Here is a 26691-nt window from a genome sequence, read left to right on the forward strand (position 1 = left end):
TGCCGAGGCCAGCTGTGCGCACGGCACTGCCGAGGGCACTGGGGACAGAAGAGTGCACACACCCTCTCCTGACCTCCCCAGACCTAATACTCATCAGTCCCTGCGTACAGTATGCTCATTTTCTGTTGGTTTTTCCCAGTGCTCCTTCTGCTTAGACTGCCCCACCCACACCCATCTTTCGTGTGTTAACTAAGGCCAAGTCTTCCAGGACCCCTGTAAATAATAAATTGTCACGTCATCTTGTGACACTCTGTACACACCTTTAGTGTAAGGCCTACCATCATGGCTTCCAGTTGTCAGTTGCCAGGCTTCTTTCTTTCCCTGGACTCTGGCCCCTGGAGGGCAGAGGCTTGCCTTGCTCCCCTCAGTCCCTCCAGCTCTGAGCACTGAGTCTGACCACGCCAGTCATGAGCACATCTGCTGGGTAAAAGCAATACAAGAATGAAGGTTATTTTGTGTGTGCCAAGAAGGCACATCCAGGTACTACCCAGTAACTGATTTGTGAAGGGTTCTGTCACTCAGTGGTAGAGTCTCCTGAAAGATGTCATGTTTGGATTTTCCAACGTCATAAGGATATTCTCATGACCTATAATGATGCTTTCTACAATATATGTCACTCTGACTGCGAGACTGGGCTCTTACTAAGTGTTGATAGTTGGCCTTTTGCTAACCATTCTAACTGACCAATCTAAGAGAAGAATCAGAGAATACCACAGAAGTGAGCGGGGCTTATAATCTGACACCCGAGAGTATTTATATTAGCTTGAGGTGAAATACTGTATTCCCCAGATAGAGGCAGACCCTCGCAGGAGGTTCAAAGTGCCCTAAAGTGGGGTGTTTTGGAACAAGCAGTGATTCTGACATAAAAGGACAAAATAGATGACGTCAGCATAGAACTAAGCCAGAAGGGAAGTCGCCCTTTTGAACCACATAGTATGAGTTTTGCCAGATCTGAGACTATCCAGTCAGGCTGGATGAAGAATACAGAAACCAAACTGGGTAAGAATGTAAGAATCAGGAGAGAAAGTAGCCCAGAACAGACAGACCTCAAGGAAGACAAAAGGAACATCAGCAGAGTATATTATTGATTTATAACCCAGTGAAGGACACACACCTGCGTTCTGTGCAGGGGTGGCCCTCTCTCCCTTCAGGGGCACAGAGGAAGCAGTAACCATTTCATTTCATTTTACATTTATTTATAGTTTTAACCCCCCCCCCCCAGAGCTTTAGAAAAGATTTGTGGGAGATTACCATTAAAGGCAGGGCAAACAAGAGTAGAACTAGACAGTTGTCACACCAGAAACCCAGGCTCACAATGGCCACCACCATTGACAATAAAAGTCCATTCTAACTTGTCTCAAGAATTAAGAGAAACTTGGGGATATATTCTCATTAACCGAATTAGAGAATGTGTTAGTAAAAGTATACGTTTTCTTATGGCTGAGTGAGATAAAAGAATTTATCAAATGAACCCTTGCATAAAGGATGCTAAGTAATATAATGGGCACAGTTTATAATAGCTTCACAAAAAAAGGAAAAAAGAGGTTCTTTATGTGGCCATCTGGTCTCTCCACCTGAATAAATGCTCTGAGCTCAATATTATACTCCCTTGCTAGGAAGATATTGCCACTGCGATTTAAAGAAGTAGCAGCAAGCCGTGTGGCTTCCTGGGCGTCACTTGACGAGGGCCAGAGAGACTGGATGAATGTCTGCTTTGTATATGCTGTGCACCAGAGGGGTTTTTCATTTGTTGGTTTTATTTTGTTTTAACTGGAGGAGTGATATATTAGTGTGTAATGAAATTAGTTTAGCGAGTTGATGTTAGTATTTTAAAAATGAAAGATAGTAGAAAGGACAGAATGCATCGTTCCCATGAAGGGTCAAGTTTCAGTTTCACTTGTGTCTTAGGTCACTAAAGTACCACGTATTTATTGTAGGTAAATACAAAAGCCACTGCTTTGGACTGCTTCTCACAGGACTATTAGTTAGTAGGCCCTGGCCATTCCAGGCTGATTATAGAACACACAGAGAGAAGAGCAAGAACTAGTCTCTGGGAACTAGTCTCAGCAATAGGGTCCTCAGACCAGAACAAGCCACTCACTGTGCCTTTAAATTGTGCTAATTTAGGAACCTGTGGTGAGACTCAGCCTGCAGACTCAGATACATACTGTCCTGGTTTCATTTTTGGTTTGCCTTCAGTATCTCTCAGAGTTCTTTTTGAAAACCCTAGTCTCCTTCGCCTGGTTTGCTTTATTTACTTACTTTGGCTTTAATGGGAGGGAAATCAGAGGAGGAATGGGATGGGCGCCCCCAGTGGTCAGACGTGGTCATGCAGACTGTGACTTTCCATTGAGAGACCCTTGGAAGCCACAAATTAGGAAATGTCCTCCAGTCCTTGCTGTTTCTATGAGCAGGCAACACCTTTGCGTACAGGTACTGCTTACTTAGGGAAACTCTTTAGAAATCCTTTTCCAGCTTTATGAATGGCGTTTGGATCGGATCATCAGGGCTGTCTTTGAAAATAGGCAGGAGGCTTGTGGTGGGACTGTGGCACTGCCCAGCTCTAGGGGTTCCACGCAGCAGCCGAGTGATGGCAAGACCCTTAACACTTGGGAGGACCTCCTCCCCCCACATTCAGACACATGCGTATAGCTACACCTTTGGAGAAAGAGTTCTGAGAGGCGTTCCAATTGTAATAGTTTAGCAACAGCATAAGAAACAAACTGGAGCAAAATAAAGATTTAGCTCCTCATGTGGACTCCAAGTCTTGTAAGCAACAACAGTATGAGATAAGAACATCTCCTTTCATACACAGATTGTTTTCAAAGAGGTTGAAAATAACCCAGAAATAAAGAGGCTATTTGGGGAAGAGTCTGACTGTTTCTCTCCTCTGTTTCAGATGACAGTCATGTCCCTTTCCAGGGACCTCAAGGACGACTTTCACAGTGACACAGTGCTCTCCATTTTAAATGAGCAGCGCATCCGGGGCATTTTATGTGATGTCACTATCATTGTGGAAGATACCAAATTCAAAGCCCACAGCAATGTCCTGGCTGCTTCGAGCCTTTATTTCAAAAATATCTTTTGGAGCCATACAATCTGTATTTCCAGCCATGTCCTGGAGCTGGATGATCTCAAAGCCGAAGTGTTTACAGAAATCCTTAATTATATCTACAGCTCCACAGTCGTCGTCAAGAGACAGGAAACAGTCACTGATCTTGCAGCTGCAGGAAAAAAGCTGGGAATCTCCTTCTTAGAAGATTTGACCGATCGCAGCTTCTCAAATTCCCCAGGCCCCTATGTATTCTGCATTACTGAAAAGGGAGTGGTTAAAGAAGAAAAAAATGAAAAAAGGCATGAAGAACCAGCCATCACTAACGGGCCAAGGATCACAAATGCGTTTTCCATCATTGAAACGGAAAATAGTAATAACATGTTTTCCCCACTGGACTTGAGGGCAAGTTTCAAAAAGGTCTCCGACTCCATGAGAACCACAAGCCTTTGCCTGGAGAGGACTGATGTCTGTCACGAGGCAGAGCCTGTCCGCACCCTGGCGGAGCACTCCTATGCCGTTTCTTCCGTGGCTGAGGCGTACCGGAGTCAGCCTGTATGTGAACATGCTGGCAGCTCACCTGATAAAACAGGGAAAGAAAACGGCGAGGCTCTTACTGCAAAACCGAAAACATGCTGGAAGCCAAAGACACTTTCCATGCCCCAGGATTCTGAACCGACCACAGAAGAGATGCCACCCCCACCAGTAACCAACGTGGAGGTTCATCAGGAAAGCAGTCCACAGCCAGCTGCCATTCTTTCTGGTTCAAAGTCTCCCAACAATGAAGGAGAGGTCCTTCTTCCCAGGGAAGATGAAAACAAGTCCTCTGACGTCCCTGGGCCGCCAGCAGCGGAGGTTCCACCTCTCATTTACAACTGTAGCTCTTGCTCCAAATCCTTTGACAGTAGTACTTTGCTGGGTGCCCATATGCAGCTGCACAAGCCGACCCAGGAGCCTTTGGTGTGCAAGTACTGCAACAAACAGTTCAGCACCCCAAACAGACTGGATCGGCACGAACAGATCTGCATGCGGTCAAGCCACATGCCCGTTCCTGGAGGAAATCCACGCTTTTTAGAAAACTATCCTACCATTGGACAAAACGGAGCTTCCTTCACACGTCCAGAGTCTTTATTATCTGGAAACAGGCTTGGTGAATTTTCCAGTACTGGAAGTACCTTGCCAGAAATGGACCACATGGTTAAATTTGTTAATGGGCAAATGCTGTACAGTTGTGCTGTATGCAAGCGTAGTTATGTGACTTTATCCAGCCTTCGCAGACATGCAAATGTCCACTCATGGAGAAGAACGTACCCTTGCCATTACTGCAACAAAGTGTTCGCGCTGGCGGAGTACAGGACAAGACATGAAGTTTGGCATACAGGAGAAAGGCGGTATCAGTGCATTTTCTGCCTTGAAACTTTCATGACCTACTACATTCTCAAAAACCATCAGAAGTCTTTCCACGCCATAGATCATAGACTTTCCATCAATAAAAAAACTGCAAATGGAGGCTTGAAACCTACTGTCTATCCGTATAAACTTTATAGGCTCCTGCCTATGAAATGCAAGAGGGCTCCTTATAAGAGCTACCGAAATTCTTCATATGAAAATGCTCGAGAAAACAGGCAGATGAATGAGCCTGCACCTGGTCCCTATGTTATTCAGAATCCATGTAGCTCTGAATTACCGACACTGAATTTCCAAGACAGCGCAAACACCATGACCAACAGTCGAGCTGTCCCACTGGAAACATCCACATGTCGGGACAGACCCATTTCTGCCAATGTCCAAAATGCAGAGGGGACCAAATGGGGAGAGGAGCCCTTGAAAGTTGATCTTGACAATAACTTTTATTCAACGGAGGTGTCAGTTTCTTCCACTGAAAATGCTGTCATTTCAGACCTCCCGGCTGGGAACATGCCCACTTTGCCTCTGAGTAATGGCAGTGAGAACTCAGCCTCCGTGATCAGCTACAGTGGCTCAGCGCCCTCGGTCATCGTACACAGCAGCCAGTTTTCGTCAGTAATCATGCACAGTGCCTCTGTGGCTGCCATGTCCAGCACCAACCACAGAGCCCCTTCAGATCCACCTATCAGTCAGCCCGGGCAAGGCGATAGCAAACCTGAGCCAGACAAAGTGGGGAGAGTGGTCAGCAGACCCAAAAGCATTAAGGAGAAAAAGAAAACCGTCCCATGTAACAGGGGAGAGATGCCAGAGGGATCAAGCTACGTTGCTGACCCCGGAGCGTCATTGAGCAAAACCACAAATGTCATTAAAGAAACCAGTAAAATTGAAACCTACATCGCAAAACCTGCTCTCCCCGGAACCTCCACAAACAGCAACGTCGCACCTCTTTGCCAAATAACAGTCAAAATTGGGAATGAAGCCATTGTGAAAAGGCATATCCTGGGATCTAAATTGTTCTATAAAAGAGGGAGAAGACCCAAGTATCAAGTGCAGGAAGAGACTTTGCCACGAGAGAGTGACCTGGAAACCAACAGAGACAGCCCGCTCGAGCTTTGCCAATCCGAGTGTGTGGATATGAGTGAAATGTTCGATGATGCAAGTGACCAGGATTCCACCGACAAGCCGTGGCGCCCTTACTACAACTACAAACCCAAAAAGAAATCCAGGCAGTTGCGAAAAATGAGGAAAGTCAACTGGAGGAAAGAACATGAAAACAGGAGCCCAAGCAGTAAGTATAAATACCCGGCAGAACTGGACTGTGCTGTGGGGAAGGCTCCTCAGGAGAAGGCCTTTGAGGAAGAAGAAAATAAAGAGATGCCCAAGTTGCAGTGTGAGCTCTGCGATGGAGACAAGGCCTCGGGGGCTGGAAACCAAGGCAGGCCCCACCGGCACGTCACCGCCCGGCCATACACCTGCGAGCTCTGTGCCAAGCAGTTCCAAAGCCCATCCACGCTCAAGATGCACATGAGGTGTCATACCGGAGAGAAGCCGTACCAGTGCAAGACCTGTGGGCGGTGCTTTTCTGTGCAGGGAAACTTACAGAAGCATGAACGCATCCACCTAGGCGTCAAGGAGTTCATCTGCCAGTATTGCAACAAGGCGTTCACGCTGAACGAGACCCTCAAAATCCACGAAAGAATCCACACTGGCGAGAAGCGTTACCACTGTCAGTTCTGCTTTCAGAGTTTTTTGTACCTCTCCACAAAAAGGAATCACGAGCAGAGGCATATTCGGGAGCACAACGGTAAGGGCTTTGCCTGCTTCCAGTGCCCCAAAATTTGCAAAACAGCTGCTGCCCTTGGCATGCACCAGAAGAAACACTTATTCAAAAGCCCGAGTCAGCGGGAGAAATCGGAAGGTGATGTGTACCAGGAAAACTCAGATCCGCTGGAGAATCCACAGTTCATGGATTCGGAAGACAATGACCAAAAGGATAATGTACAAACCATTGTTGGAAGCCTTTGAATGGCGATACTTGGGGGAAAACAAATCAAAAATATAAGTTGATGGGTTTGTTTATTATCATTATTTTTTAGTTAGCTATTTTCTTCTGGTTTTGTTTTTAAGTTTAGTTTTGTTCACATTAACAGTCATGAAGGAGTGAATTGTAAAACAAAAATCTCATTTGTGAAAATTCCAGAAAGAGGATCCTAATATCTGCTTTGGGTTTTAGCGTTAACATCTTGCAAAGTGCGCAAAAACAAAATAGCTGACTTCGCCAATATCCCAAGTATCTTGTGAAAGTTTATGAAGTTCTTAGCTGTGGTATTTCTGCCAGTGGAAAAAAGTTTCATTTTAGCCTAATTTAAAACTTTCTGGTAAGTGCTAATAGGAACTGGCTGCTAAACTGTCTTTAGTCACTGGAGAAAAGGGTTAGACATCATGAAAATGTCATCTTCATAAGTTAAAAGGTAAATGAGCTGTAACAGTCATTCCCATTCAGCTTCTGCGCTGTTGAAAATTGTTTAAATTTAATGGATACATATTAAATACTTAATATAGCTAAAAATACATGTGAAACGAGTAACCTAAGTAGGACATTCATATATTAGAACTACTTTTCTGCAACACAAACCTTGTAAAATACATATATAAATCAGTATGACTTTTAACTGTCCGTGTCCCCTGTAGAGAATTATAATGATGAGCAATAGGTCTGCAAATAATGAGGACTGATGTAAAAACCAGTAGGAAGCATTTTGAATATGACTTAAGAGCATGTGTATGCTTTTAGATGGAATGCTGTTCTCTTGATGTTATGGCTGAGCTGTTATTTGAATTGGTCTATCCAAGTCACAGAAAACATAGGTCATGCCTTATCTATGGGGGAAAGCCTTCCCAGAATTTACCTGTGGTTACCTGTGCTGTGTATTACTTTGCAATGGCCTCACCTCAGGAAATGAAGAAGGGTTAAATTCTTCTGAAACTCCCCGTGGTCTTCCATCCATCACAAGGCCATAAATGTGGAAGTCTGTTCCAGACAGACTTAACCAGTCTCAAGGGTTCAAGTAAAACCTGACACCTCCTATTCCACTGAAGGTGTGTCCAGGAAAGTTAGCGCAAGGCATGCACACAGTGGTCAGTGCCCAGACACTTGATAGGGACAGAAAATCTAACCCCTACCATGATCAGCTTCCTTGGAGATTGCACAGCCCACAAGTATATACTAATATAAAACAAAAGGACAACAGAAACACACACCTGCCCCACCCGTGAAGGACTTGAGCCAGCAACTGGAAGGGATGACCTTCCTTGCCTCAAATAGTAGCTTTGCTTGGGGTTGGGGAAGGAGATAAAATGTGGATGAGGGAGATAAGGTTCCATCACTTACGTGACTCAAATATATCCTCAAAGTCAGATGCCTTGTCTTCATGTTTGCAGACATCTAGCCCCTTTGCTAAAACACCCACTTAAGTTTCACAATTTTCTTTTCCACTGACCCATCCTGTCAACACTGCCCTCGAAGTCTAATTGCCCTACAAGATGTTCCGTCGTCTGGACTAGGTTCCTGGGAAGCTGGAACTCATGAGTCTTACTTTTTAAACTGCCGTGATAGGAGGCAGAGAGAAATCATTCCTACCCTTTGATCACCAGTATGAACAGAATCCGGAAACCAGTTCAAGGGTAGCCTGCAGCCATTCGTGTTCTTGGGATTTGATAGATGGAAACCCAAGGTGTCCAGCGTTGCGAGGTTACCACTATGAAGAAGTAGCTCACAGGACTCCAGTTTCTCTCTCCTGATGTGATGTCACCATGAAGAAGACTTAATATGGATTTGGGTGGGCAAGAAAGCATTTACACACCCAGAAATGGACATGATCAAAGCTGACCTTTGAATGCTGTAGTACTTTACTGTTAAGTAACCCCAATATTGTATCTGCATTTATCTTTTGTTCATCTACGTTCACTCACATACAGTATTATGTAATAGAAGAAAATGCAAGCAATTCAACTTTATTTTATACATTGTATATATGTATACCTGCACTATTCATTTGGGTTTTGTTAAAGAGATTGTCACAAAGGGCTTATGAAAATCATTTTTGAATTGATAATTAGAATATCAAATAAGCAATCCTGTGATCTACTAATTTGTTTTAACTCAATTAGGATTATTAATCAAGAAAAATAATTGTGTATTTTAGTCATTTTGATTTGAAGTAACTCCAAATATGAAATTAGACTACATGTAGTGATGTCTCCCAGCCCTTACATGTGGATATTTTTAAAGTGGACTTGTATGCTGATAATTCTAGACCAAAGTAAATATGGCAGAATATTTATACATGAAAAAAATAATTTTGCAAATATTTTCTATAATTGTATTATTCGTTTAAAATGTTGACAGCTTGTGTTAGTTTCAGGGAGGGGTGTATATTTTGATAAAAAATACTTGACTTTGTAATTCTGTATATTCTATACAATTTATAGCAGAGCCGTTTTAAGACAGCCTTGTCAGATTTTTTGTTAATTGTGAAAACTTTATGATGAGTGATGTTTAAGTATGCATTGAGTACCTAATGACCAACTAGGATTAAAGTAAGTGTAAGCAGTGAACATAACTATGCTGTACAAGATATATTGTAATTTGCTGTTTTAGCATCTGTATTTTGGCTAGAAGATATTATTAAATGCAGATGTTAAGGGTTGGAAAAAGTCTAATTTTATTTTTAGAAATAATGAATATAACTTTGTTTTTGCTTGATTAAAATAGCTTGTTCTTATGTTAAGTCTCTTTTTAAATGTTTTAGTGGTAATTCTTCCTACAGCCAAGCAGCTGTTTTATCTGAGTTACAGCATTATTTCACACAGTATTCCCACAACTCACTTCTTTTTCCTCACTTGTTGCATTCCATGATACCTGCCTACATGCTTAGTACTCAAATGGAATATGACATTAAAAAAAAAAACAGAATAAGAGTAGTTGAAGTCTCCTGCTAATTCGCTGCTTTGGATAGGCCTGATAGTATCAGATGAATCACAGAGTATTGAAAGTACTCTGCTATACTCACCCACAGGAAACAAACCACATTTGTGGAGTACCAGGCACTTGACAGTGGTCTTTGCACAGACTGTTTCATCCAGTCCTTCCCAACAGCCCTGGGAAGTAGGTGTCATTATCCACATTTGTAGTGACTTTAAGCAGATCCCAGAGCCAGACGGAATCAGGATTCCAACCCAGGGCTGCCCAACATCCATGTCTTGTTCCTTCTCAACACCTCAGAGAGTAATGCTTAGTGTAAGCCTAACAGAGTGAAGAGGAAAGACATGACAAAGCAATTCAGTTGTAGGATGGCAGTGGTTACAATGTCAGCTTCTAGGAGGCCGTGACAGGCTCAGCTTCCCCAGATTCGTTGCAAATCTCCATTTGGCTCTTCTTATATCTTGGGATATTGCCCTATAAAATCAGTTTTTAAGAGTTTGTAATTTTTTTAAAGAACACAGACTGAAGCCCTGACTGGTGTGGTTCAGTGGATTGAGTGCCAGCCTGTAAACCAAAGGGTCACCAGTTCAATCCCAGTCAGGGCACATGCCTAGGTTGGGGACCAGGTCCCCAGTAGTGGGTATACGAGAGGCAACCACACATGGAAGTTTCTCTTTCTCCCTCCCCTTCTCTCTAAAACTAAATGTAAAAATCTTTTTAAAAGATACAGACTGAAGCCCTGGCTGGCGTAGCTCAGTGGATTGAGCACAGACTGGGAACCAAAGTGTCCCAGGTTCGATTCCCAGCCAGGGTACATGCCTGGGTTGCAGGCCATAACCCCCAGCAACCGCACATTGATGTTTCTCTCTCTGTCTATCTCCCTCCCTTCCCCTCTAAAAATAAACAAATAAAATCTTTTAAAAAATTAAAAATAAAAGACATAGACTGAAATTATAATTTAGTGCTATTACCAGTATAGCTAGTAATTTTTCACATAAAGAAAATATCTGCAGTATGGAGTTTTCTCAGAAAACTAAAAATGGATCTGCCTTTTGGCCCAGGAATTCCACTGCTAGGATTATATCCTAAGAACCCCGAAACACCAATCCAAAAGAACCTATGCACCCCAATGTTCATAGCAGCACAATTTACAATAGCCAAGTGCTGGAAGCAACCTAGGTGCCCATCAGTAAATGAATGGATCAAAAAACTGTGGTACGTTTACACAATGGAATTCTATGCAGCGGAAAGAAAGAAGAAGCTCCTACCCTTTGCAACAGCATGGATGGAGCTGGAAAGCATTATGCTAAGCGAAATAAGCCAGGTGGTGAAAGACAAATACCATACGATCTCACCTTTAACAGGAACCTAAACAACAAAACAAGCAAAATATAACCAAAGACACTAAAATAGAGAACAGGCTGACAGTGACCAGAGGGGAGAGGAGGGAGAATTTCAGGGGAAAAGGGGAAAGGTTCACAGGAACAAGTACAAAGGACACATGGACAAAAACTAGGGGGGTGTGGGTGGAAATGGGAGGGAGGTGGGGAGGGCTGGGGGCGTGGGCTGGGATGGGAGTAAAAGGCAGAAAACTACTTGAACAACAAAATAAAATAAAAATTTAAAAAAGAAAAAATCTGTTCCATTGTCACAGACTATACTCTAACCTCAGCTTATTATCTTCAAAAGCATGTAGTTGGTCACAGTGTGTAATGTGACTCAGTGGCTCAAGCACCACAATTCATCACCTAATGAATTGTGGGAAATAACCATGTTTTTTGGACTATAAGGCGCACTTTTTCCAAATTTGGGGGGAAACAAGGGTGCATCTTATAGTCTGAATGTGGCTTGCCTGGCTTGCTGTGGGGAGGGGGGCAGCAGTGGAGCAGGGTCACACGTTATTAAATATTTTACCACATTTTTTGCTTCAGAATTTTTTTCCCGATATTCCCTCTAAACCCTAGGTGTGGTCAGGTGCATCTTACAGTCCTGAAAATACAGTAATTCAATTTCCAGTCCTGCCCTGGCTGATGGGGCTCAGTGGTTGGAGCGTCTTCTCATAACCTAAGGGTTGTGGGCTGGATTCCCAGTCAGTGTACATACCTGGCTTGCAGGTTTGCTCCCCAGTCCAGGCATGTGGGATCCCTGGTAGGTCTGTGTGCAAGAGGCAACCAATTGGTGCTTCTCACTTGCATTGGTGTTTCTTTCCCTTGCCCTCTCCCTCCCTTCTTTTCTCTTTAAAATCAATGCAAAAAAAATGTCCTTGGGTGAAGGTAAAAAAAAAAAAAATCCAGTCCTTCTACTGGCTGGCCAGTGCCATTAATTTTGTATTTGAAGGGCAATTCAAAACTAATTCCCTCCAAATTTTATAACTGCTGTTTGCTGCTGTTTGCTCACTGCATTATCTAGCAAAAACAAATTTCATATGGAAGGAATTTATAACAGTTGAGAAGGTAACTGGACTAAAAGGATGACAAATCATGCAAATCAATCCTGTCTATACGTATTCTTTTACTACTTTAGGTCTTTTCATTCCTGGCACCCCTCTTCCTCTGTTTTCATCACCTGTTGGTTGATTTGGTTCCACTCCCTCTGCCTCCATCAGTTCCCCTTACAGAGGCAGTGGTTCTTCTGCTTCCCTTCCCTCTCTATCTGAGAGGTCCTCATGTACCCCTCCCCGATTCCTGGCTGTCTACTAACCTCCTCCTGGGGAAGCAGGCCCCTTTGGCCCTCCCTCCCTCCCCAGTTCGCAGCCCTTGATCTGACTCTTCAAGCAAGCTGGTCAGTGCACAAGAGAGTTGGCTTGGTGTGCAATTTTTAAAATGAAACACTGAATTTAGACAACTAGTGGAAAAACTGGTTATATCAGGAACATGACTATGCTTTTTATTGTTTAATTCTTGACATCCAAGACATCAAGTAATTCTATTTTTTTAGAATGTTTGGCTGAGAATTCAGCAGCACCTTTTTTTGTTAATTTTGAAAATTAACAAAATGTAATTATTCTATGTCAGCAATTTTCCACCTTTTCATCTCATGGCCCACAAACTAATTACTTAAATTTTGCAGGATACCAAAAATATATCTTTTTTTGTCAATCTGACAAAAAATAGGTATAATTTTTATTCATTTACACTGGACAGCTACTGTGTTAGCTGTTGTCATTTTTTAATTTGAAACCTAAGGAAAAAGAGTTCGGTGCCCCTTACTAAATAGGTATTGCGTGTTTTGAAAAGGTCTGTGGCATACTGGTTGAAAATAGCTGTTCTGTGTAATCTGTTAATAGGAAACGTTTCAAGCATATGCTGTGGCTGGGACCAGGAAGTTAGAATCTGAGGCGTCCAGCAGCCTCGGGAAGAATCAAGCTCCTTTAGCTCCCCCTGCTGTACGATGTCATAGCCTTGAAAGTCTAGGTCATCGCTTAATACACAACCTGGGGCATCTAATGGGAGGACAAGGAAATAACATCTCTACTTCAGAAGGGTTACTCACTTCACATGAGCCGTGGGGTATTGCCAGAGAGAAGTTGACTCACCTGCAAGTGGCCAGTTTCCCACTCTGACAACCCCAGAGGGTGTGTAGCTTAGGTCCTGTTCATTTCTAGCTTCTCAGTTTTATTGGACCAAAAGGCCAGCTTCCACACATCAACTTGGACATGCCCAACTTTTGCACAAACGGGGTAAGAAGAGCGGCAGGCCATTTCCCAGGTCATTTCTGACATTTCTCTTCCTAAAAAACAAAATGTGGAGCCATTAATTTTGTCATCTCTCATAGTAATAGGAACCAGCCTCCACCACTACTGTTTACTTGAATATGACAGCATTCCAGCCATTAGGAACTCCTTACCACTCAGGATCATTCTAACACCCAGGCAGGAAAGCCCCCCGCTCCACGGGGCAGAGTCTGCAGGACCCTCGGGACGTGCCCACCTAGAGTCTGTACCCATCCCAAACCATACTCGACCTGAGAATTCCCTGCCCACTTCCAGGGCCCGCTCAGGCCTCTTCCCCGCACCCCCTCCCCCAACCAGTGTCACTGTCCTCGGCCTCAGGAACGAGCAAGCTGTTTGCAAGGGACATGGACAGTTTGTGATGCCGTGTCAGGGGCCATGTGTGTGTGTGAGGCCCCTAGTAGTACAGGAAGAAGCAGATTTGGGAGTAGGAAGAAGGTATGGGAGCCAGACCTGGGCCCAGCCCTTCTTGGATGGTCTCCTTCCAGCCAGAGCACCAGAGAGCCTGGGAATTCCAGTCTCTACCCTGGCATCCCAGAGTGATATGACGGTGTGTTTGTCAAGGGAAAAGAAGAGAGGGTGTCTATTTAAGAGCTTGTGCCTGATTTAATTTTTAAATATTTAGACACATGATCTATAGGCTTCTATCTGTACACTTGCCCTCGGCCCTGCAAATGTTTGGTGGGGATTAGAGGAGCTGTCACTACTCCCCCAAGCACCAGGTTTTCATCACACTATGTCTCTGCAAGCTCCTGGCCCTATGGCAGTGTTCGTTTCCACCCCCACCCTCTCCCATCCACAAACACCATCATTTACCAATGCCTAGTTCACAAGCCCCTCCACAGCTTCTTCCTTACAGTACTGTATGAGACAGCCCCTTGGACCTCTGCCTTCGTCTCTGTCATACCACATCTCTCTGAAATGGTCCATTTCGATCCCACCACTGCTGTCAGACACCCAGTTCCTCCAGGTACAGCCCAGAGCTGACGTATTTAGTCCTGTGCTTCCAGCATCAGCACGGTGCTCTCAAACATGAGTCACCTACTAGGTAGGAGTGCTGATTCTCCATTCTGGGGTGACCAACCAGCAGGTTTGTCTGGGATAGAGGGTTTTCCCAGGATGTGGGACTTTCAGTGCTAAACAGAGACAATCCTGGAAAAACTGGGATAACTAGTCACCCTAATGGGGAAGAGGCTCTTTGGGAAGGCAAAGGGCCCCAGCAGCCAGGACAGAAGTACTAACTGGCTGATTTAAGTTTGAACCACTAGTGAGTGGGACTGTCACCTTTCCACCACCCACTCCTGAGGGAGTGAGGAAAGATCTAGGTCATATGGAAGTCTGGCCAGGCTGTGCAAAGTCCAGGCTGGGAGAATGGAGGGGGGATGACCATGGGCCCCATCTCCACACTGCTACTGAAATCCTTTAATTATTTCACAAAGACTCCCTCTAGTCTCGTTTCTCTGAAGACCCTCCTGGGGAACCCAGCTCATCGTTCACCTTCCAGCTGCCCACACAAGGCATCTCACAGAGTCCACTCTAAGTACAAGCGATGGCCTGTTTGAGTCCTTCCAGCCCTCTCCCCACCCTGCTACCGTTCACCCCCCTACCCCAGTGTATCACACTAAGCATGGTGGGTAGCTATGGGCTTTCCCGCTGAGTCCTTTCCTACTTGTAAGGTGAAAGCACCAGAATTTCCTTTAGAAACCACACCTTACTCCCTTATTCCTCTGCCCTACCACTTTCAGATCCTTTGTGTTGGCTTCAGTCTCAGGCTGGTTCTCTCCAATTGGTGGCAAAGATGTCCACACTGAAGGGAATAAAGACTCCCCCACCCCACCCCCCCAAATAATGTCAAACGAGAGCAAAGACACTTCTGTTAATAACCTCCTCTAAACATCAGAGTCTGAATTTAAACCCAGGACATTCATCCAACATCATCCGGGACACTCTAAGATTGATTACGCACCTCCTTCTCAGACCCGTTGAGGAGCAGTCAGTCAGGGTGACTGCAAAACACGCTGCACTCAGCTACAGCTGAGCCAGGCACTGTGCCAGATGCTTTCATCCCTATTCCTTCGAAGAACCTAGAAAGAAGGTATTGTTGTCACCATTTAATAGATGCAGAAACGCCAAGTTCAAGGACTTCACTGTGAGTGATGAGAATCCACAGAGGAAACGAGAGCCCAGTTACTGGCAGTTCCTCAACCTCAGGTGCCAGCGTGCTGCCGCTCAGACCACAGCCTTTCCGGCCTCCCTGTCCCGACTCCGCTGTGCAGGGAGCGCGGGGCCCTCACTTCCCGTAGCCCCATCTGATTGTTCGACAACTCCTACGGGTGAAGGCAAACACATGAGAGTAAGTGACTCCAGCAGTGAGGACATTTATAAAGATCTTTCTACTCCTATCACTCCAATTTCCAGAATTAGAAAAGAGTTTCCATGGGAACTCTTTTCCCATGGTTAGGGCAAACAACTGCTTTGTACTTAATAGGAGTGGAAAGCAGGCTGTGTGGAAACACATTGGTATGTGCTTATGTATTATGTATGTAGTAAAGAGCCAGTACGTGTGTACTGTAAAAAATTTTTCTCAAACAGTATGAAAGGGTACACAGAGAAACACGAGCATCCCTCTCATCCCCAGGTGTCTCCCTGGAGGTGCTCGCTGCTGCAGAGCTCGGGCAACCCTCCACAGGTATCCCCCACACATCTGAGCCTAAGTGGACCTATGAACTTACGTATTTCCTGTTTCTTTTTTCACACAAATGAAACACAATGCACATAGCATTCGATATTTTATTGTTTACTTAACAATATATCATGGAGAACCTTCCATGGTGGGTCATATGGATCTGTCTTATTCTTTTTTTTTCTTTTTTGAATCTTTATGGGAGCTTTATTCATGTGGTCAGTAATTTGAGAAGACAGCAGCTTTGTACCCTGACAGACCATCTTAAATTCCATTTTAAACTGACCAGTTTTACAAGAAGTGTAGGTAAGGGGTTTGGAATTCAGGAAAAAGTCAATCAGATAAAAGCAGCTGCATTCTTCCATCTGTGCCGTGGGCAGTGGGTGTCTCACCCTGGAGCAGGGTGGCTCCGATACCATCTTGACGGCTTGCAGGCCTCCTGAGGCACAAAGGTGGAACTGCTCACGGTCTCCTGGAATCAGGGTGGGTCATACCTTCAGTTCCCAGAACAATAGCTTGTACGTGCACTGATTATGAGCTGTTACCTGAAACTAAAATTTTCCAACTCTTGAGTCCCCCACCTTTCCCCCACTGTTAGTCTAAACTATCTTATTTCTGTGAGATCAGTATCATATGGAAGTATTCATTTTGCTGTTGAGCACATATCTTAGCATTAGACCCTCTGGTAGGGGGCTTAGGAATACATTTAATTGCAGATCCACATAAGGGGTCACATTGCATGCAACAGCAAGCTCTGATAAAGCACAAGACGGTTTTTAGTACAGTTGACCAAAATTGCACACTCTCCAGCTGGAGCTATGTTAGTGACTTTTAAGGAAAACATTTCCCTGTCCTTTAGAGTTACCACAGGTCCCCAGTTATAAATATCAGAGTAGGTTATTTTCTTATTGATATCCTTAAACTAAGTATAATTTCAAAGGCTTTCTAGGGGAGTACAAACACCTACAAGATATGAAGTGAAAGTTGGTTCAACGTAAGTTCTTCCTGCGAGGCAAAATTCAGAGATGTTTAGAACATTTCTGCTGAATATACCCAAATATTGTCATCCCATTTGAAAGGAATAAGTTCTCTATAACATGGGGTTAAGCAAAAAGTAATTAAAGAATGTAAGTCATTGTATTCAGAAGATGACTTTCAGGTCTTCTTGATGTTCAGCAGTCCATCGCTCCTCCGGTGCTTTCTTTACCCTGTGTGATGGATCCAAGGTTTTATTTCTGCCAGTTTCACTGTGGTGGGGATGGTGAGGAGCACGTCCCAAGGTTCAGTCCACTTTTCCCCTAGTTGGCTTTCTAAAGATCCTGTCTTCCAAGCCTTGAGTAGCACCTTATCTATAGGCTCAAAGGAATGCAGCAAACCTGTGGGGGAGAAGTCTTTAACATAGGCAAGGTCATTCAGTACAGCTAAGGTCTGACTTAAATGTTGTACATATTTCTTTACCTTCACTTCTTGATCTATATACATATCTCCCACCCCAATCGTAGCCTGAAATGGTCACTGGTACACAATTTCATAAGGACTCGGTTGAACCCCACTTTGAGGAGCCACCCATATCCTGAGCAGGGTGATAGGTGAAGCTTGATCCCAATGGAGATGAGTTTCTTTTTATCTTTTGTTTTTTAAATTTTTATTTATTGATTTTTTTTAGAGAGAGGGGGAAGAGACAAACATTGATTTGTTGTTCCACTTATTTATGCATTCACTGGTGGTTTCTTTTTTTTTTAATTTTAGATTTTATTTATTGATTTTTAGAGAGAAGAGAAGGGAGGGAGAAAGAGAGCAAGAAAAATATTGTTGTGTGAGAGCTACATTGATCAGTTGCCTCTCACACGCCCCCAACCAGGACCTGGCCCACAACCCAGGCATATGCCCTGACAGGGAATGAACCAAGGACCTTTAGGTTAGCAGGCTGGCACTCAATCTACTGTGCCACACCAGCCAGGGTGGAGATGAGTTTCTTAACATAGTTTGGCTATATTTTTCTTCAAAGTATGATTCATCTTCTCTACTATTCTAGAAGCCTGAGGTCTCCATGCCATGTGGAGTCTCCACTTGATTCCTGAAAACTTACTAAACCTCTGTGAAATTTCTCAAACAAAAGCAGGCCCATTATCACTCTGGATGCTACAGGGCAGGCCAGAGCAAGGAACTATTTCTTTTAGTAAGGCTTTCACTACCTCTGAGGATTTCTCTGTTTTAGTAGGATAGACATCTACCCATCCCGAAAAGGTGGCAACAAGACTAACAAATATTTCCACCTTCTGACCCTTGGCATCTGGGTAAAGTTTATTTGCCAGTCTTGAAGTGGGCATTGTCCTTGGTATTGCAGGGATCTGTCTTGGGGTGTTCTTCTGACACACAACACATCTAGCAATTACTTTTCGTATGGCTTTAGAAAGTCCAAGATTTGTGAGCCACAGTTTAATATACATAGTTAATAAGTCCCTTACATAGTGAGTGGCCTCATGCAAATGCTTCATGACTGGCTCCACTAAATGTTCAAGGAGCCGTACAACTCCTTTCTTATCCTTTCTTCATCCACTGTCAGCTCCTTCTTCATCAGAACCCCGGCTCTCAGTTTTCTCTAAGTTTACAGTCAAATACTCAGGGTCAAATTGTGACAAATCTAGAACAGGTTCCAAAGGCATTATGAACGTTCCTTCAGTGACTCTTTTGCTGCCCGGTCAGCCAGATTGCTTCCTCTAGCCACTCCAGTGTCCTCTTTCTGATGCCCCGGGCAGTGCATAGCTGCCACATGTAGAGGCACCTGAACAGCCTCTAATCATTTTGAAATTTCTGCTGCATGCTTATTCTCCTTTTTCTTTGAAGGCTAACAGTTCTTTTTCCTTCCAGATGGAACTATGTGGTTGGAAAATTAGGAAAGCTTCCCTGGAGTCGGTATACACATTCATGCTCTTTTTGCACAACAGTTCCAGTGCCCTCATCAATGCAATCAGTTCAGCTTTCTGAGCAGAGGTTCCTGGCAGCAAGGCCTTGGCCTCCACTGCTCCTTCAAGAGCCACAACTGCATTTCTTTTGAGCCTCTCTGTTTCCTTTGTCCATAGAACTGCTTCCATCTGCATAGACAATCCACTCTGCTTCCTCTAGAGGATGGTCCTGTAAATCAATTTTGCTAGAATACTCTTCATCAGTTATTTCAGCACAGTCATGTATTAGTGTAGACATGTCAGGATCCAGGGAGAAAAGAGGCAGAATTTAACTTACCATTTTGAGGGAGATGTTAGGATTGTTGAGAATGGCTTGGTACCTTCCCTTTCTTCCAGCAGTGAGTCACAGTTTTCCCTTCCACTCCAGCAGGCCCAATACTTGATGGGCTGTCCCAAGGAAAACTTCAGCTTCCTGTAAGAGCTTGAAGGTGGCTGACAGCCCTCGAGCAGGCTGGCCACCCCTGGATAGTGTGATCTAGTTTCTTCGACAAGTAAGCCGATGGATTGTGAAATGTCACTAATTGTTTGGGTGAGGATTCATAGGGGAACGCCCTGCCTTTCATGAATTTATAATTGGGAGAGCTTCAGTAGGTTCAGAAATGCCAAGGCCGGCACAGAAGCTGGTGCACCTTCAGGGACTCAAAAGCTTTAGTGTACTCCTTTATCCACTCTAAAGGGATATATACTCTGGTCCTTTCAGAGCTTTTCCAGTTTGACAGATCTGATGTAGAAACCGGAGCATTTGCCCATAATATCCAGCAAGCTGGCCCTTTGGCCCTACTCCCACTGGAAGTTTTCACAAAGGGTATTTCCCTGCCCTGGTTGGGGCTTGTCCTCCACCAAATTTGGTTCCCTGATGGGTTCAAGGTGGTGACACCAGTTCAGGCTCATTTTCCCCAGCTCCTTCAGCTGAGTAAGGAGGAAGATCCCCCAAGGCTGGGGGGCTGTGGGAACCCCAACCTTGCTCACAGCTGCATGATATTCAGGTCTTCTCAGTCCCTGTCCTCTGAGCTTCTGCTGTCTTTCACAGGCAAATTCCCTTTTCTCTGGACCATTAATCTACTTCCTTTTAATCCTGCATCCTTATTACGTGAACTCATGAAAGGTTCTAGGTAAAGCATTTTGTCCCACTTCCCTGATCTTTGACAAACAACTCTAATTGCAGTATAATATAGTAACTTAAAGACCCATTCAGCAGCCATCGCTCTCCTGAGTCTAGATTATACAATGTATAAGCCAAACAGTATTATAATAAAAACCACTTTCTTGTTAGTCAGAGGTTTATCAACATAGGTCAACCAACCAGCCAAAACTCACCCCAAACAGCTGTGTCCCAGAATGGAGGCTTTCCCCACCCCCCATTCCACCAGATAATGCTCTGCAATATCACAAAAACCAGAAGGAAGCTTTTTACCAGACAGAGCTCTGTAAACCAGAAGGCACCTTAATTCCTGAATAAGTCGTGACCCAGGATTGTAACCTGAACCAGAAAGTGCAATGATTTGATCAAAAAACGAAGACGACAGGCGGTACCGAGAGTCAGAGAAGGAGAGTCAGAGAAGGAGAGTCCCCAAGTGAAATCACTTGACAGCTGATAGGGAGTCTCCAAATCTACCCTCTGGGGCTGCCCAGTCCAGATAGCCAGTGGGACTCCCCACCAAATACCCAGACTTACTGGAGAGTCCCAAAGTCTGTCCAGAAAGGAGTCGTCAGAATATGAAACCAGAAAAGCCAGCATTCGGGCTGCCTGTCACCTACCAGACCCAATAAGCAGAGACAGGGATTGAATCTTTATGGGTGCTTTATTCAGGTGGCTGGTGATCTGAGAAGACGGTGGGTTTATGCCCTAACAAACCATCTTCTGTCTTATTTTTTAATGCTTGCATAGCATTCCACTTACAAATTTCTAACCAGTGTCCTACTGATAGACATTTACATTGTTTCCAATCTGTTTTTTTACTTATGCATTTTAGACAGATTTCTATAACAAAGATGGAAACAAACAAAAAGTTTCTGCTTGACCCTCATTTATCCAGAAAATCCAATTAGCGGAGGCCCCACTGCATTCTGAGTGTCCCTAGCAATCTGGACCAAATTCAAATTCTGAGTTCTCTCAAGCACAAGTTTTCGGAACTGTTTTGCTCTGCATTAAATGCAAACTGAACAGAAGTGTGCCTGTCTCAGGGGCCGCCTGCTGCTTGAGCAACATGAGATGTGGGGAGGAAGCAAGAGTGTAGGTCGGAACCTGAGGGAGAAAGGACGAAAAGTGGAACCTGAAAGCAGAAACCCCCCTCTCCATGGCACCCCCTCTCTATGTCCCCGCGTGTCACTTTCATTCGGTTCTCTCTACGGACCCGCCTTCTCCGCCCCTCCCGGGCTGCAGTGGGAGATGCCGGTCAGCCCTACAGGACCTTTCAGCCCAAACGTCCATCAGAGGTTGACTATCATTCCTGTGTCCAAATCACCAATTTCTGGAAAAGGATGTCTGGTTCCCACCCTCCTCCGCCCCCTGTTGAAGGGATTGGATCCCTTTGGTCAGTGAACCCCTGGTCCAATCAGTTCTGGTTGAAGGGAAAGAAAGAGCCTGTTGAATGTGGCTGCAGAGACCCGACCCTGAGAGCAAACTGCGAGAATCCAGAAGAGCAGAGTGGGCTGGGAGAGTCCCTCGAGTGCCCACCTCGAGGTCGCCCAGGGGCAAGAGCTGCTTTGTCAGTAACTGCAGCAGCGTGGTCCTTGAAGCCTGTCATGACGGCTTCGACTCTGCCATCCAGCTTTCTAGCCCAGAGTCTCCCGCTACACAGGCACCGGGACAGGGGCAGGCAGGTCGGCCTGGCCGAGGGTGGGCTCCGGCCCAGTCCGGCAGCAGCATTTCATGTGTCTGTGGTGAGATGACGCGTGGCAACTCGACGAAGTGTCGGATTTAGGTCGGTGCTTGTAAAGGATGCCTCATCTTCTGACCCACAGACAGAAAAAAGTGAGCTTATTTTGAAGCGTTTTCACTTCATTTTCTCAAATTTTAAACTAAGAAATTTTGTAAACTTGATTGAATATATGCAATTTTCTCCTTAATATGTTCTTTTTGGGAAAAGCATGTTCTAAAAAAAACGTGTCGGGAAAAATGATTAACGTAAATAAGCTGTCTGCATTGAGAGGAAGCTGATGGAAGTTGAGGTAGGATCTGTGCTTAAAACTCGCAACTGCTGGAACCTCCAACCCCTGGTTAACATCCAGTGTGAAACCCCGGTCTGCCCTATCCTTGCTGAGCATCATTCTTGCAGCATCTCTGAAGATCAATGAACCAGACAGACCTGGAGGGCACTCCAACCTTTGTGCGGACCAGAGAGGAAAATCTTGCCAGCAGAGGGCACTGCCACTGCAGCTGGGACTCCGCACAGCAGAGCATCTCCCAACAGCGTCCTGCCCGCCCTCCTCCTGCCCCTCTTCATTAACTTGATCTCTGCCTAGCTTGTGGAATGAAACAAAAGTTAACCAAGTGTGTACATGCTATCAGCAATTTTCTCAGTATTACTTTGCTGTTTGATATCCCAACCTAGAGTGTTTGAGTTCAACATTAAGTTAATACTCAGAATAAGACAAGGTAATAACTTGAGACATAGAACAGGTTCTGCTCCAAACTTGGAGTGTGGCTGACCAGGTGCAGCCCATTCCATAAACTAGTTACACTTGTTTCCTGTCTGCACTATTGGGAGTTTACTCCATATCACACACACATACACACACACCACAGGCCTGAGGTAACATGCAAAGACCCCAACAGAGTAAGGATGGCTGCTGTGGTGTGGCCTGGAGTGGTGCCACCCAGTGAGAGGGGTGAAACAAGAAGGCACCTGTGAACTGCCTGCAAAGAATGAGAAGCATCTGCGAACCACCCGTGGGCCAAGAGCTAGCCATGGACAACAGCTGCATACCACAGACCAACTTGCCAGTGTTCTCAAATGGCCACCGATAGAGCAAAGAGATGCCACCAAGGGCCATCTACCCACTAAGGGTAGAGGGGAAGAAATGGCATTTTTAGGATGAGGGTGAAGTACTAGGACACCTAAAAACCAGCAGATTGCCACATGATGGCACCCACCTCTTACAGCGGCCAGGGCCAAGAGGCTGCCATCCTCAGAGGCCACATGAGACCAACAGCTTCATGAGCCATTAGGATGTGTAGCCTGTTTCCCAGCCAGGCAGTCAGGGAACTGCACCTCAGAGACATTGGTCAACAGACGTGTGATGGTTGTATAAAACCAGAAAGAGGTACTGTAGGGTGAGTGGAAGCAGTCTGCCTTCTTCACCCAGGTGTCTGGGTAACTAAGGGGAGCAGTGTTCCCATAGCCCTGGAGGGGCCCGATAACTAGCGTTCTCATAGCCTTGAGACTGGATCTGACAAACTGTTCCCATAACATGAAGTGGGCTCGCATGCACAGAATTATGTTATGTAGTGTTCTGGCTGTTTTCCGGCTTTTTTCCCCTCTAGTACTTAAAAAGGTAGGGACTTCCTGCTGGGGACAATGATGGTGAGAGACACACAAGGGGACAGGTACCACTATGGGTGCCACGCTGGGGAGCAAGGGCCACGACATGAGACATGCAGATAGACACACAGCCTGCAGCTTGCAAGGCTTGCCCACCCACAAATAAAGGCATGCCAGACATCCCAATGGCTCCATGAATATTTTTCCATCTGCACAAATACTATGAACCTGCCTGGCCCTGAAGGGTGGCAACACAGGTACAGAGGCACAGTGGCAGCAGGAAACCCCATGAGAAGAGAAGGAAGCTGTCCATTTATCTGGGAAGAGCTCTGAGGAAGAACCAGGTAACCTAGGTCTAAGGCAATCAAAGCATTGCGTTTCCATGGTCATAGTGATTGGCTTAGTAATATGCTTGTAACCCACTCAAAGCCAATAAGATTTAAGGGACCTCAGGAATGCTATAAGAGGGAAAATGTGTTTATCTTTTGACTATGGAGCTGAGGAGATACAGAGTTTAGAGGTACAGTCTACTTCTGGTCAGCATGTGGAACACCTGGAACTGAGTGGGGCCACCTGGGAGTTCCTGAGGTTATGACTAGCACAATGGAAGGATCACAGAATAGGGGGAAATTGAGTTCTGATAACATTGTTTTATCCCTGAATCCACCCGTACCAGAAGTGAATGAATGTTACCCCTGGATTTTCAGTGGGCCTATGACCTCCCCTTTTGCTGAGTAGAATCTCACTCCTATGCCTCCTGGGAGGGAAGAGATGAGGTTAGGTGTTCTCCAAGCCAGTTCTGACATTTGATGCCTTTAGGATTCCTTGTGCTGAGGTTGACTGGAGATAAACCCAGTTGGCCCAGGCAAACTGCTCATGGGCATCCAAACCTTGTTCTCTTACAAACACCCAGGCCATTCTGAACCTTGTGACCATTCCTAACCTATTAGAGCCAACAACTTCAAGGCAGGACTCTGAACTTAAAGATTGTCACAGAGATACCAGCATTCCTATTACATACCACACATTTAGAAGCATCTTGTTGAAAATTCAGCTTAAGATTTAGAAGAGCTTTTAGTAAGACAAGGATGATAAATTAGCTGAACCATCCCCATGATTACTAATTTAAAATGTGTAAAGTATCACTGATTATCTCTTTATTCAAAATTTTGCCTTTATCCCCTTTTTTAATGATAGTAAGAAAAATATCTAAGGTCATTTCTTCTTTTGTTTCTTTTTGCTTTGTTTTATTGAAGTAAAATGTGACCACAGTAAAATGCACAAAACTTAAGCATATGTTTGATGGCTTTAATTTATGTAAAACAAGTGACTTGTCCTCTCTGGGTCTGTGTCCTCATCTGTCAAGTGACTGTTAATGAGGCAGCATTTCTTGGGTCACTTCTCAGAGAATTTCTTGCAAGCCAGTGACATCTGTTCTGCATATAGTGATGCAGTAGCACCGATCTTATGACTGCAGTATGTTTTACCCCACAGCCGACACAGTGGCTCTGCATGGTTGGCACTGGACAATCTTTGTAATGCTGAGGTGCTTCTGGCACTGCCTCCAGAAGAGCCTGGGAGGCTGGCGATCAAAGATCCCACAGCCCACGGCCCCCAGCACTGCCACGGTCATCACAGTGCCCACAGTACCTGCTGAGGGGAACTGGTGGCCCCCATCACTGCCACACTAGTAAATGCTCCCATGGAGGGTGTCTAATATATATTTGTTGGATGGGTGGATAAATCGATGGACAGATGGATAAATGGATGAATGGATGGGTGGGTGGATAGATCTCAGTTCCAAGTTCTCCACAAAGAAAGAGCTGATTCTCAGGTAAGCCGATTGTTGTCGTGACAGAAAAGAGGATTCCCGGCCATTCAGCCTGATGTTTATTGTTCAAATCAATTTCCAGCTCCTCCATAGTATAGCTGCACCATCAAAGTCTTTGGAAATCCTTTGGAGTTCAGCATCTTGCTTTAAACCATAATGAAACCAGATTGTTTACAAACTGTTTGCTGAAGGGTTTGCTTTAGGCCTGATAATGTTAGGTCGGCTGGGGAAAATGTATGTGGATCAGTTAAGATGCTTTGGACTTCAATCCACAGAAAAAACAACTTAAGAGGTCCCAAAGTAGACAATACTGAAGCTCAGTGGTATCAAAATGGGTTGAGGCCTTTATTCATATCTGCCAGCTCTGTCTGTAATATCTACCCTCACAATCAGAAGATGGCCAATGCCAGCCCAAGTTACAAGTCCCTCACACAAGTCCAAGAGCAAGAAGAAGAGCAGCAGGGCATAGTTATCCCTTTCCTCAAAGGTTTTCAGTAGTTCACAATTTAAACCAATTCTTGGCAAAGAGGAAAGAGGTAGCCACAACATGGGTTATCACCTGGGACTGGGCTCATCGTCACCAAGGAACTACAGAATTGGAGGTCTCTGAGCATAGAAGGAGAAAACATGAACTATATGTGAGCAACCAATATGTTTGCCATGGGATGGCCACATTGGCAGTCGTTGGCAATCATCCAGGACAACCCCAATTCAACTAAATAAATTATTTTTTAACTTTAAATAATCCATTGCTTTAGTAAAACTGGATGACGGCCATTGACCAGGCAACTGAGGGCTCTGTGAAAATAGCTCTGGTGGTTTTGGAGGCCCTTGGTGACAATGAGGGCCTTCTTGCTCTGTTTACCACAGATTCTCTCCAGCAAATGCAGAGACTCAGTAAGTGCGCTCAGCCTCTTCCTGGGGAAAGGTCATGGCTCTGGGAGAAAGCCGCTCATTGTGTGGCCTTGCAGAACAGTCATCATTTGTTTCTTCTCAGTGAAACTCAGCAGTCTGGGAACAGAACTGAAAACCCTTTAACTCTCCTTGCTAGAGCACACCCATGTGAGCTTGCATAAATGGCCCTGTGAGGGAGGCATGTGGAGGTTGACAATGATCCTGAGAGGGCAAGAGGTTGAGGGCAAGGGGTGATTTCCCAGGAAGTTCCAAAAATGTCACCTTGGAGGCTCATGTACTAACAATTGGCCTTTTATTTTCACCCTTTCTCCACAGCCATGGAGGCAGGACGAAGGCTATCCTAGATGCAGGTAGTGTGTGTGTTAGAGAGAACAGGGTTTGTGTATGTGTATGAGAGGAAGGGACATAGGCAGAGCCAGAGGACCAGAGAGTGACTTGTACCTGTTGCAATTAACCCACCCCCAGGGATCACTCTGGTTTCACAGGGTGCCACTCTTTTCCCTCCCTCCCGGGGTAGGGAGGAACCCATGTGGCCAACAAGGTGAAAGAATAGGTGTATGCTGGATCATTATCATTGTCGTGTGCTCTCTTGGCCTCTTTTCTACAATACCTTCATTTATGTTCTGCTCTCATTCTTTC

The 26691-nt window shown here is 44.9% G+C and overlaps 1 protein-coding gene and 1 long non-coding RNA gene across 8 annotated transcripts in view; one reads left to right on the forward strand and one right to left on the reverse strand.

Moving 5' to 3' along the window:
* ZBTB38 (zinc finger and BTB domain containing 38) overlaps positions 1 to 9243 on the forward strand; it is a 116733-nt gene extending 107490 nt beyond the window's left edge. For all 5 annotated transcript variants that reach the window (XM_045832137.1, XM_045832138.1, XM_045832140.1 and 2 more), the window contains one exon: positions 2900 to 9243. In XM_045832137.1, the coding sequence (XP_045688093.1) occupies positions 2900 to 6484 (3585 nt within the window). In that variant the 3' untranslated portion in view covers positions 6485 to 9243. The remainder of the gene's footprint in view (positions 1 to 2899) is intronic.
* The window catches only part of LOC123814397, a 102977-nt gene that overhangs the window by 1667 nt on the left and 74619 nt on the right, over positions 1 to 26691 (reverse strand). For 2 of the 3 annotated variants that reach the window (XR_006784899.1, XR_006784898.1), the window contains exons 3-6: positions 15140 to 15257; positions 12979 to 13172; positions 9532 to 9764; positions 261 to 417 (exon numbers count right to left, since the gene is read on the reverse strand). This is a non-coding gene — a long non-coding RNA (uncharacterized LOC123814397). The remainder of the gene's footprint in view (positions 1 to 260; positions 418 to 9531; positions 9765 to 12978; positions 13173 to 15139; positions 15258 to 26691) is intronic. The other variant, XR_006784900.1, reaches the window with a different exon arrangement.

The sequence above is a fragment of the Phyllostomus hastatus genome, unplaced genomic scaffold, assembly GCF_019186645.2.
Source record: "Phyllostomus hastatus isolate PE091 unplaced genomic scaffold, TTU_PhHast_1.1 phas_contig_16, whole genome shotgun sequence".
In the NCBI taxonomy this organism is placed as follows: Eukaryota; Metazoa; Chordata; class Mammalia; order Chiroptera; family Phyllostomidae; genus Phyllostomus; species Phyllostomus hastatus.